Source organism: Nestor notabilis, unplaced genomic scaffold, assembly GCF_000696875.1.
Source record: "Nestor notabilis isolate BGI_N333 unplaced genomic scaffold, ASM69687v1 scaffold1118, whole genome shotgun sequence".
Taxonomy (NCBI): Eukaryota; Metazoa; Chordata; class Aves; order Psittaciformes; family Psittacidae; genus Nestor; species Nestor notabilis.
Window position 1 is genome coordinate 5,044 of NW_009938496.1, and position 13,168 is coordinate 18,211.

At 37.0% G+C, this 13,168-nt stretch overlaps 1 protein-coding gene across 2 annotated transcripts; it reads right to left on the reverse strand.

The window, feature by feature from the left end:
• Positions 1-3,635: 3,635 nt before the first annotated feature.
• Positions 3,636-12,048, reverse strand: LOC104409450 (ubiquitin-conjugating enzyme E2 D3). Of its 2 annotated transcripts, XM_010019321.1 has the most exons (6): positions 11,995-12,048; positions 9,479-9,556; positions 8,505-8,610; positions 7,041-7,134; positions 6,497-6,546; positions 3,636-5,451 (listed from the first exon to the last, which is right to left on the reverse strand). In XM_010019321.1, exons 1-5 carry the CDS (start codon positions 12,046-12,048, stop codon positions 6,498-6,500), a joined length of 381 nt encoding a protein of 126 aa, XP_010017623.1. In that variant the 3' UTR covers positions 3,636-5,451; position 6,497. The 2 variants fall into 2 exon arrangements, with proteins under 2 accessions (XP_010017623.1, XP_010017624.1); XM_010019322.1 differs by lacking the exon at positions 6,497-6,546.
• Positions 12,049-13,168: the final 1,120 nt, after the last annotated feature.

Here is a 13,168-nt window from a genome sequence, read left to right on the forward strand (position 1 = left end):
TTTCAGAGGTCAGCACTGTGGGTTCCAATAGAAATCTCCTGAAACTTTTTAATGAACTTTTTCTTAACATTTTCTTCTCCTGCACAGTAAGGAGAAGAACTGAAGGGTGGAATGGAAGCACACAGGTAATACAGAAGCTGAACAAAACACACAGACAAACAAAAGGTACAGTTTGTACTTCTAAGTTTGCCAAGGCACATGTTAATTAGACCAGACAGATATGCTTTAGATGCGCAAGACTTCAAGGAACTTCTCACAGAGACAGACATGGAGGCAAAGGGACAATGTACGGTTAATACAAAGATGAATAAAGTTGAGACGAAAGCCAGAATTACCTAGATGATTTGCAAAGCCTAAGATTCGTAAGTACAGAGTTTCGATCTCAACAGCAGTCATTTAAGGAGAGTAGCCTACTCTCCCACATTCAATCAGGTATAACCCCAGACCAAAGATCAGTTAAAAGGTGCTGAGAAACAACACTTCTGATCAACACTGTATGTATCCTGATGAAGCTTCCTCCCCTCACAAACTAAAACCCTTCACTGTTTGAAAAAGGTACAGAATTCTCACCAGCATTCCCAATGGGCAGACCTAAAAAAAGGCAAGCTATTTTGAGCAAGTAGGAATGTTTACCAAACATCCTTGAAAATTTTTCAAGTATTACTTTACACAGAACTGTCCTATCAAATTCACTGTTTCATTTCTGGCACCCATCACTGCAGTTACTGCTGCTCACCTAGAAGCTAAACTCTTTCCCTCCACAACCAATGCATATTAAACAAACCATGTGTCACCTCACTGCAGTACAAAAATAGCTGGCATCTTTGAACTACCCCTGCAGAGTACCAAGTGCTTGCTTCTAAACGACATAAAAGACCAGAGTTAATGTGGCATTTACAAAGGAGAATGGCAAGTCACAATTTACGGGCACTGGCTTGACAATCAAAACCATCAACCCATGAACTGTTCCATAGGCACCCACAAAAGCACATTTGTCTGTATCCTGAGGCTACATCTGAACTGCTGTTCTTTGACAGGCTAACCTGGACACCTAAAATTCCAATTTATCAGATGCCTTGTTCCAGATTATTTTGAAGCCAGTTGGTTTTACCCTATAGACTGCATGAATTGACAGTAGTGCATTTTCACTTCACAGTAACAGGAGCAGCCGCTCTTTACCTTTTGCGCCTTCCCTCTCTTCTACACAATTACCTAGTTTTGCGTCCTACGTTACCATGCTTTCTCTGCATTGGTCCTGCACTGTTGCCAACATGTAGTATTTCAGCCATCATTCCAACCACTTTTATGTATTTACACAACAACTGCCTATAGAGATTCAAATCCAAAGTTCTCCAATTTATGCCTACACTTATGTGGAAGGCAGGGGGGCAAAATAGCGTCAATTCAGTGACACCAAAAACTGAACAGCATAAAGCAAATTATTCCTATGAGTGGCAGGTTTTTGGTTTTCAGGCTTGAAGTCATTAGTAGAGTCTATTTTAGAGAAATAACCTTTATACCTTAACACCCTTTACTGACCATGGATTATTTATCTTATTCCATTGTTGCTTATTTGTTTAACTCTAATGGAGACTGTTGTCTTAGCCTACTTCTATTGCATTAAACACAAACCAGGGAAAGAAGCTGCATTTTGATTTCTGACAACTATAAACACAGCAAGAAATCTTCAGCCGAATTCTAACTTCAAGTATGCTTTAAATTTTATTAGGGACTTGCAGACCGAAGATTTCCTCTGAATCACTAGCCGTATCTGATGGATCTATGGTATCTGCTTCAGATGGCTATGCTGTAAAACACTATCTTTTTGTAATAGTGAAGGATTTGAAATAAAATAAAACAATTAAGCAGAGGTTGCAGAAAAGAATAAAATATAAATATCTTACAAAAAAAAAGCTTTATTTTATAAAAACTTACTCAGAGCGTTTCTGGCTGTGAATGTTTAAACCATTAAGTTATCTGTTAATGCAAATTCCTTTTTGCATAAGCAATTATCAAATCTAACAGAGCCAGTATAGTATGTCTGCACACCTCTAACTAGTTCTCTTTTAATCATTTGCCAGACTAGTTCCATGCCTCCACAGTAATCAGACCTTACTGTTGTGGTCTGCGTAAAGCCAGACTTCAGAGAGTCAGCATCTATAATCTTTACATAAAAAACAGGCACAGTGCAACTGAGTAGGATGTTTTTACACAAAGATGTGTTTATACTAATTTTTTTAACCAACACAGAAGATGCTGTGTGCAGCATTCACGAGAAAAAAAAAACACCAACCCAAAAACGCCTAAGCAACACTACAGATCAAGTTTGTTTCCTGCATCTTAAAAAGGCTCCAAAATGTGCTTAAAACCACTAGAAGTTTTTCAAGTGAAATTTGAATAAGTTGACTGGAATTGTGCTGTCAAATTCAAAACCCATTTAAACACAGCAAGAAATCTTTAAAAAAATTATCCCAGAAACAGCCTTGAAGTACAAGTTTCTTTCCTTGTTACGTGTTTGCTAAATCCAAGTGCCTTGGTTTGACACTTTGTTCTCCTAAAATACTCTCAAATAAAAGCTACTAAAAAAAAATCTTGTTCAATTCACAACTTTTAGGATGGAGCTGGCCCCTGTATTCTGAAGCCACTATTGCATTTATCATCCTGAAATAATCTTTTTAACAGAGCTTGTCAGGGCAACTCACTCCAACGTTTTCAAAACCCTTCATTTTTCACATGAAGTTCAACATCAAAGTCTTTTTTCCCCCTCCATACGTTTCATAATAATCAAGATACACTATGTACTTCTTAGACTATGTGAAGTTTTGGTAGGTAGGTCACTCACTGAGGTAATCACTAATAAAGCTTTTTGTTTTGGAAAAAGCTCATATTCTTTTGTTATCTCCTTATTTGCTCATGGTTAACCAGCTCCTCCCCTTGCCCCTCTACTTGAGAAGCAAACCCAAATACAACTTCCACAGGAAGCCTGCAGAAGACACTACTGAGCCTACTTCAAGGACAAACACCTGCCATTTCCTACTTCACAGTGATTTTAAGTCTCAGTATGACCTCTGGCAATGCATATGTCACATCTACAATTCACCCATGATGCTTTCATCAAAACACATACTTTCCAATTACAGAAAATCATCACAGAAGGACCATTATGAATGCATAAGAGAAAAACACAGTGGTCAAAACAAGATTTCCAACTTCCATGTAACATTTTACTATCTCATCCTTCCCTAACCCTCCCTCATCCACACTCCCTTGAGTTTTATAAAGCCTGGTGCCTTACATCTCACATAAGTGATTTCAGTGGCTATGACACCAAGACAAATAAAGCATCAAATGAACACAACTGCCAAACAGGAGAGAGTAACATGTTTGCAAGCTTAGAAATATAAACTTTTACCTCAGTTGTAATGCTACTGGTGTAAGCAAAAATCTTTGGTTAGCAAAGCAGAAATACTGCATGGACTGCAACTTCATCAACAAATTTCAGAATGTCATTTCAGTGAGGCATGCACCGTTAAAAGAGAGCCCAGGTTTCTAAATTTCAAGCCAACTAGACTTCAAAATAAGTTCACTTTCATAGTTTAGAACCAGAACAAACCATGTCCAACTACATGTTCAAATTTTTATAAAAATTAAGGTTTAACATTTATTTTACATCTACTAGCTTTCCACATCCATGTGGGGACAAGGAATCAGAATGTACATAACTATAAGCAGTGCAAAAGTGGTGCCAGTGCGAAGTCACAGATGCACAATAAGGTGATAGTACAGGACTAGAGAAAACGAAGCTATGGATCTTAAGAATGGAGACAAAAAATAACCAAACAAAGAAAAATATGAAGGAAGAGGGCAGGAAAGAGGAGAGCCAGATGTTTAATAATGCCCTTGTTGCTGCAAAGATAAACTAATGGCACAAGACAATGTTTCTTGTAGAACAAAAATCCAATAGCAATGAGTCTTTATTCACGTTTAGTCACCTGACATGAAGAAAGTGTCTGTTGCATTAAAATAGTCATCAATGTAAATGGCAGCATGGCTGAACAAGTCCTTTTCAATGGTAACGAACATCCCACATAGTAAAGTCACTTCAACACAGCCTCATGACAATTCCCACATCAAAACAGTACTTTATTTTATATTTTTTTGCCTCATCATTACTCCCACATTAAGATCTTTCAGCTGTCAAGTGTACAAGGTGAAGAAAAAGGTTCTCAGTCAGCAAACACAGGTGCATCAGGAAGTATCTCCACAATACACCACTTCAGATCTGCTGGGTCCCAAGTCCATCCTTGAACGCTGGGCTCCCAACACCAAGTGTAGCACACTACTAAGGCTACACTACTATGTTAGCTTATTAATTCTGCATACATCAGGCCGATCAATGTGTCAACCTGCAACAGACTGAGCATTATAACTGAAAACGGCAAAAGATTTACTCTACTGAACTTTACATCATTATTTGATGTTAAACAATGAGGCAAATCCCAACAGTATATACAAAAACCAGCTTTGCTTTTACAAAAGATTTTGTTTCCCATATTGATTAATCCAGGCAGCTAACTCATTGGTTTATGCAACTTTATTGAAGAAAATAAATCAATTACTAGTAGAGCTATTAGTTGATCGCTCATCCATTGACAACTTGCATCATTTATTCAGTGCTTATATTAAACAGTGTTCTGGAAGACAGATTAACTAATAGCTCCAAGCCTCCTAACAAAATTTAAATGAATTACAAAAATGTTCTTAGACCCTATTTTTGGAATACAAGGGATGTTTGACTTCCAATTTCCATTCTCTGTAAAACAAGAACTGGTCATTCCTTTATTGACATGCATAAGATACATCACATTTTCTGTTCTGCTGATGCTATAGATTCAGTACCAATTCTCCAGACACATCAGTTATGAGCAAAAGTATATAATAAAACCTCAGTTCTCTAACACTGGAAGGTTTGGAACAAGATGGATGTTGCTACAGCAATGTTACTTCTTTGATGGGAGAAAAATGAACATCCATCTCCCCTCCCCCCTTCAGGTGATATCTTCAGTATCTGTTAGAGCAGTGAGGAATGTTTGTTTTTAATCTCATAACCAAGTTAGAATGAAGACATTGGCCACATAATACACATGCTCCATTAAAAAAAATTCTGTATCTTGGGCAATTGTTCTTGTGTAACTACTTTACAGATTCTAAAAGCAGTTATTGTCCAAAGCTGGAAGAACTAAAGTCTTCTCAGATGAGCATGTGCATGAATGGAAGGAGGTAAACAAAAAAATAAAAAAGATGAGGTCTGATAGGGGAGCAGCCGGATAAGAAAATCAAAAAAGGAACAGTAATTTAAAGTTTATTCCAGCTATAATGCAGGTTATTCTGACTTTAAGGTAGCATCACATGGCATACTTCTGAGTCCATTCCCGAGATATTCTGTTGTACCTGCACAAACAAAAACGGGAACTGAATTAGCGTCAGCATGAATTTCCTAAACAGTTCATGATTGCATATCACTTTATACCCATCTCCCCATTCCCTTCACACTAAGAGAAGCCTCTTTCTATACTAAGATATACTTGGAACTGAAAAAAATGGAAAATCCCTCCCTGAACTAACTAGGACATCCTCTGATTTACATGAAACACTTTAAATTCAAGACAAGCCCATCTGCTAGAAGTCTGTTGTGAAAAACTACTGAAGGGGAAGGAATAGAGGCTACCTGGGGCAGGCGAGGCAAGGACAGCATTTTGTTTAAATATTGTCCTTAGATAAAGATTACAGAGTATCACATGCCATAAGTAAAGATTACTTGGTTAATAATGTCACTGGATACAGAATGTCAAATTTTTCATTTTAGAGTGTAACAACACTATGCGTTTCTTCACACTTAATATTCTCTTTCCACAAGAGTATATTGCTCAGACAATTTTAAAAAGGACATCAAAAAAATATTTAACTATGCTACTTCCACAGGAATTGAGCTCACAATTAGTTTATACTTAACTCCATGCTTGTCAGTAAGAAGTTAATTTTCAACTATACAAGCAGAACATAATCCCCATACGTTTTCCTAGTTTGTATGTGGAAGACACGCTGCTGAAGAATAGAAAATTAAAAGTTTAGATTGTCTAAATTCACTCATGCCTATGCAAGAGGTCTTGCTACAGGGCATCACTTTAAATGACATTGACAAACTCTGGACGAATACTTATCAGAACAGGTTGATAAGCCGGCTCAAAACTTGGTAAATATTTCATACTACCTTTTTTTCTTTTCTCTTTTTGGCCATGCAAGAGCAGTATCTGTGAGAAACAGTGACTAGCCAATACATTTCACACTAACCACAGATCAAGCTGTTAAATATCCAAATTCAGTAACTGGTGCATCAATTATCTGTTAGTTAATCCAGTGCCTTAGAGCATGCAGCACCCAAGTGCTGACAAGTTTCCATTTTGTTAAATGCACTATAATGTGCAGATAGTCTTACCCTACAGCATAGCGTATTTCTCTGTCCACTCTCTTGCTAACCTATTGTACCTAATTGGATAAGTATATTCAGCATTAATATTTTATATAAAATAACCAAACAGTCTACTTCATATAATTCTATCTGTGGGAAATGTTAAAAACACAAAGAAAAAGTTGTTTTAACACATATATGAAAAAAGTTATGAAGCCTTTACCCAAGGGGAGCACCAAAATGAGGCATCAAACTGCTACCAAAAGAAAGCAACAAAATAACAAAGCTATCTTTTCCTCAGTACCAAGATCAAACTATAGTTTATTTATGCATGGTAATTAAAAAAAACTGGGCAATGCATATTTTGACATACTGCCACAGATGTGAGAAAACCCACAACTTCAAAGATACTAAGCCCTGTTGGTTTTAAATTATGCACTACCAAGAATAGGTACTTTTTTAACACACAAGTTCTCTCCATCCCAGATTTTCACAAAAGGCTCACTCAACACAATTGCTGTGTGACAATGCACTCTTTCAGTCTTACACAACTCTGTACCTCTGTACTTACTTGTCTCTGTCTGTTTTATAGATACGTGCAATCTCTGGCACTAGTGGGTCATCTGGATTTGGATCACATAACAGTGAACAAATGGATAAGAGAACTGTAACAAAAGAAGAAAAAAAAGAAAACAAAAAAAAAGAAGAACGAACTGAATTCTCAGGAGCAAAACAGGAGTAGTAACAATCTCAGAAACCATGGAGCACAGATCTCTGCATTAGCATAACGTCAGCACAGGACAGAACCTAATAAGCCTATTCCTTATACATGGCCAAAATTTGTAACCCACTCTAAATAAAAAGCCCAGAATGACTAAAAGTTCATGAGAACTATTTGTTTCATATTTCCCAATACTTACAGCCATCACTAAGCACATGAGAACAGCACTGCTGTCCACTGCACTATGATGCAATGTAGCAGCCAACAAAAGCATGTTATTATGTATTCTGATGACCAGCACATTCCATGGTTTTAGTCACTAAACCCAGAACTTCTTTAAATTATTATTTATTTTCAAATCAGACTGAATTCTTTCCCTGTTTTATGTAAGGTAGCAATACTCTGGTCTGCACTGATAAAACTACACATACATTGTAAAGTAAAGGAGTAACACTGTTGCAGGCAAATATGACAACTTTATCCTCTACTCTCACAGCAGCTTTGGAAGAAAAACAATAATGACAGCATTAAAATGTAGGGAATCCACATTCAAATCATAAACTGACTCCTTGGAAAGAGAGGATTTACAAGTTCTATAGACAAAGGAGCACTCTGATGGATCTTTTGAAGCCACAGCAACCAGTGGCTTTGAGGCAAACCAAAATTTGATCATAGTGAAAATTTGAGTATTAACTGTTATTTACTATAGTAAAATGAGGAAAGCTACAAAGCTCCAATTGCAGCACATCAATTTATCCTGAAGTAGAATCAGTAAGCTTAGTTCATGATGTAATACAATACCAGTGCATAGTGGCAGAAAGCAACACGCATCAGTAACAGATTTTTTACTCATCTACCACAGAGATATGCCAATATAACCCTGCATGTAATTCTACACTCATCTGGTCAAAAAATATGCAGATTTCATTACTAAAATGACTTTAAATTAATACGCAAGTGTGCATCTACATGGATAGCTGCAAACAGTTTCCCAGCCTTAGCTCAAATACACCACCACAAGCCTTTTTCAATCTAAACACTGACAGATTTCCTCTGGGACCAAGCTAGTAAGCTCCGCTAAGAATAATGAAGCAAGGAAGTGGCCAGAGAAGGCCTCAAACAGTCATGTAGCAGAAGGTGTTAGAAAAAACCCCAAATATCCATGAAAAACACTGTAAGACATCATTATCAAATTGGCAAAACAGTCTAGAACAAGTAAGGGAAAACAAGAGATGGGCAAGAACTCAAACCTGTCCAAGCTAAAAGCACAATATTCAATGCAAGATGGAAACATTTCTCCTTCATGAAAATTACCTTTAGAAATAGTTAAAGCAGGAGACCACTGTGATCTTAGAATATCAAGACAAATGCTGCCATTACTGTTAATATTTGGATGATAGATTCTTGTTGTGAATGCAACCTGCAACACAAAAAAAAAAAAAAAAAAAAAAAAAAGGAAAAAAATGAAGAGTGTGTTTTGGTTTATGATGACAATGACATCCCCCTTTCTTCTTAGTCAAGCCATTAGTCATTGTTCAACTCAATTTACTCTAAAACAAAAGGATTAAGCAGTTAAACTGCACCAAATTCATGGAAATGCACCCAAGCCACAACCTCTCACTAGTTCAAATCACCAGGCACTATTTAAAACACAGCCTCATACTTGCCCTTTCTCTGTTTGAATCACAGGTGCCTGCATCATGATGAAGACAACTCAACAGAAGTGTCTGAACCACAGTAACACTACTACCACAGAGCTAAACAACTTCAAACACTGCAGTCACTCCAAGCATGTGCTTTCATATTGACTGAAAACTGGAAGACAGTGCTAGTGTTTGATAAAGCTAAGTATATTTCACAATTACTGCCAAATTCTAACAAATACCATCTTCACTGATTTTAGGCACTCAGCAAGTTCATCCCTATCCATAGCGTCACATTCCTACAGACCAACCCAAACAGCTACACGGTAATACTTGACAGTTCCTTCATCAGTAATTCTATTATAGTAACATAAAGCTAATGAGTTTTGTACCAAATAAGAAAAAACACAGACATAAAACCAAACACCATTCCAAGACATTCAGAATTCACACATACAAATTTGCTCCTAAAATACATGCCCATTCTTGTGGAAGCCAGAGAGAAGGACCTAGCCATCAAATGTACTGCAGGAATGCATGAAAAGTGAGAACTTGACAATATTACAACACAGATGTGACAATTTCTGTCCTGTACTTGGTTCTTTAAAGAATGATAGCTTCACAAATGAGAAAAGCAGTACTTACCTTAGGTGGTTTGAAAGGGTAGTCTGTAGGAAAGTGAATTGTCAAGAAGAATACACCACCCTGATATGGACTGTCATTCTGTCAAAGCAAACAAATAATTCTCCTATTACCATCTTTACAACTAAATATCACTAAAGATGTTATTTACAAATAAATTAAAGGATACAAAATCTGTTTAAAAACCTGACCTCTCTCTCATATCCACCCAGACAATTAAAATCAATTACTACTTCCTAAGGTAAACAATACAGAACACATACAGGTCACTTTCCGTATGGACTTCTCTGAGCTAATTCTTCACAGAAAACAGCTTCTGACAATTCACTCGGGACAACTTGGGATTAGCATTCAAATGCCTCTGGGAAGTATGTTAAGAGAGTGGGGTCCTGTCAAGTTCAAAAACCTCAAGCTCTGTGTTGCGGCCATCCAGTTTTCAGCGGCCATGGACAGCCCTAAAGGCCTCCTGTTCCCTCCTAAGTTCTGTCCTTGGCTCAGGCAGTGCTCAGTCTCATAGAAAACCTATGAATGAATACACAGCTAACTCTGTCTCTTGCAAAACAAAAAAACAAAAACCGAAACCTAAGGAAAAAGCTACCCTACCAGCACCATCAATTAAAAAAATAAATCAAGATTAAATTCTTCCTCATTTTCTGCATTTAGAAATTCACTGTAATCAAGTATGTTTGAGTATTTATTCCCTGCTCCAAGAAAACAATTATGGGGTAATTCATTCAGGCATTAACTATAAGCAGTAAAAGCAACATGTGGAAGTAAAAAAGTTGAAAATAAGCAGAGAATAAATGGAATGGCTAAATAGGAATTTTGTGAGTTACTAGTTACAAAAAGGAGTATGTAAGAACTTTTACTTGAAACTACAACTAAATTTCTGAAATAAAGTCAACAATTCCATTGTTTAACCTGAAGACTATAATGCTTTTAATTCTGGATTCAGGACTAGGGAAAATGAATTTGAGATACACAGACTACACTTCTGAATTACTCACAAACTGAATTTTCATATTAATTGCAAGAATATTTCACCAATGTAAGAAAATAACTACATCTTAGTTAAATACCAGAAAATGGAATTCTGCAACACAAGACAAGGTACTCAAACCTGAAAACACATATGGCCTACCTCATTTCTGCTGAAAACCTAATAATCAAGATGCAACCTCTTGTATTTGGTCAATAAATACTATGTGAGGCCTTAAGGAACTGGAAAGCAACCCTTTTACTGGGCATTTTCCAGAAATACATTTTAGCAATTACAGAACCCCCTCTTAGAATGTGTTAAGCCAATGGAAGCTCTCCTACATGTAAGAAAAATCACAGCCTGTGTAATACCCTGCGCTGTAGAGGTGGAAGGCCAGAAGACTGCAACATCACAGGAGCACTAGAACTACTAATACCACACTTCTGTCAGGATACTGCCCAACCTTGAAACAGGAACACAGACCTTTTAACACCACAAAAAGCATATGGATAAAAAGGAGCTGTACATTATTAAACCAGAAGGAGAAGCTAAAAATAATAATGCCAATTTAAAATCAACTGATGTTTAATACCCTATGTCCACACAGACACCAGCAACATAAAATCATACTCAGTATAGTGCAGAACATTCCTTGCTATTTAAGCATGAATATAGGCAGTAAACATCTTTCTCTTTTTGAAGCATCTAGTTGCAATCAATGAGGACCATGGACTTTGGAATGGAGTCAGGTGAACCTCTCACAAGCACATTTTCCATAGTCATTTCCTAATACACACTTGTAACTGTATTTAAGTCAGGGCAATTCAGCATCACTAATATTTAATTCCTACTTTGTGGCCTCACCAGAAGCATCATGTTGTGTCTGCATGTCTACTGGCATTCAATACTTCTATTCTCAAATTACAGAAGGTTTTGTTTTCTAAATACAGATAACCAGCCTTGAGAACTCCAGATGTCAAGTGTTTGCAGATTATGGTTTCAGCAAGGCAAACATTTGCTTGCTTTACTCTAACAAGAAAAAAGTCACATTCAGGTTTCAGATGCTTGTTGAACATTTAAGAGACTTTTTTCCTCCAGTCATAACTGGAACATCACATTTCAGTGACTTTTCCCCTTCTAATCCTAAAAGCATCTGAGATCTCAGTACACGACACCAGATTAAATAAGGCTTGCCCGTTCTGTTGTAAGGTCCATACAAAGGCATCCCAACTAATTCCTGATACTAGGACCAGCTCTAGTACAAAGTTCATGCTAGATGCAAATTTTAGAAAAATTTAAATGCTAACGAAGTTTCTAGATATTGATAATGCCTCACATTGCTTTAGAGATCATTTCAGCTGAAAGAAATGTCCTCATAAAACATTCCAGCAGTAATTATCATCAGTCTGATTCCCCGCCCCCCCCGCTTCATTACCTGTTCGGAATACCTCTGGAACTAAAAGCAAAACAGAAAACCCCAGTTTCCTCCTGAACGAGAACTACTAGTTAAATATTACATCACAAGAATTAGAATACTTACAGGTCCCATAATTGTGGCTTGCCAATGAAACACTACAAAAGAAAAACTCCGCATTATTATCTATGCATGATATGTTTTGAGTTAGCAGAGCAAAACACAGAACTTAAGGTTACTTACTGTCATCTCCAACAGGAGCTGGAGGATCTCGGGCTAAGTCACTAAGTTCCTTTAGAAAAAAAGAATGAACACACTGTTCAGAGAAGGAATGCTAATGAACTCAGTCATTTGCACTTCATATCCAGCAAAAACCCTTAACAGTTCTCCCATAATCAAGCACAGAAGAATGCACAATAACTGCTATTAGAACAACTAGATCAGTTTCAAAATTGCCTGTATAAAAGAGAACAACCACCAAAACCAGCTATGAAGGCAAACAGCTACAATGACTATGCTTTTCCAAATTAGTATCACTACTGTGAAGACACTCCTGCTGAGGAAGGGACAGAAGGAGAGCAGGACACAGAACCTGAAGTAGGCAAAGTATAACCACTTTCTGATAAAAGATTTTCAAGGATTCTGTCTTAGCTAGAGAGGTGGGAAGAGAGAAAGCAGTTGATGAGTCTTTATGAAACAGAAAGCACTGTGTATGTAATATCTGATACTAAAATTTAGAACAGAAAGCAAATAAAAAAACCTACACAACATAAATTCAGTTTCATTCGCCCCACTACCTCCAGGAGGGATGTATCTTGCATACAATAAAGTAGACAGGAAAATGAAAAAGGCTGACAAGTGTTGGAATCAGGCAAAATACCTGTATTTTTTATTTTAAACTACACATTTAGGACAACTACGCCTTTACAATTCTGAATAACTGAGCTGCAGAAACAGTTCCCTCCCCATTACAGAGGGCACAAAACCAGAAACTTCAGATGGAAGATAGACTGCTGTGATGAATCAAAGGAGCTCAGCATTAACTTGTTTAAATGCTCTACAAGTTACTTGTTTGGACAGTGGCTTTTTAAATTATATTTATACTTTCAGTTGGAAGTATGAAACAGGTATCTTCCCTCTTCCCTGCTCTCTTTGAATCTAAAAATGGCTTCAGGAGTTTCTATAAATCTGCACTTGTCAAGGCATCTCGAAGTCATGAGAAAAAAGGGAAAACCTTCAGTCCCTCTCCCATATATAAAGCTGCACACAAGTTATTTTCCTATAGGTCTACACAAGTAAT

Bases quoted from the DNA above. Each gene is read 5' to 3' on its own strand.
- LOC104409450 (XM_010019321.1), bottom strand. From the start codon at position 12,048: ATGCGGAGTTTTTCTTTTGTAGTGTTTCATTGGCAAGCCACAATTATG. The intron at 9,557-11,994 runs GTAAGTATTCTA...TTGCTTTGACAG, and splicing joins AAGCCACAATTATGGGACCT to AATGACAGTCCATATCAGGG. The intron at 8,611-9,478 runs GTAAGTACTGCT...TTTGTGTTGCAG, and splicing joins ACCCTTTCAAACCACCTAAG to GTTGCATTCACAACAAGAAT.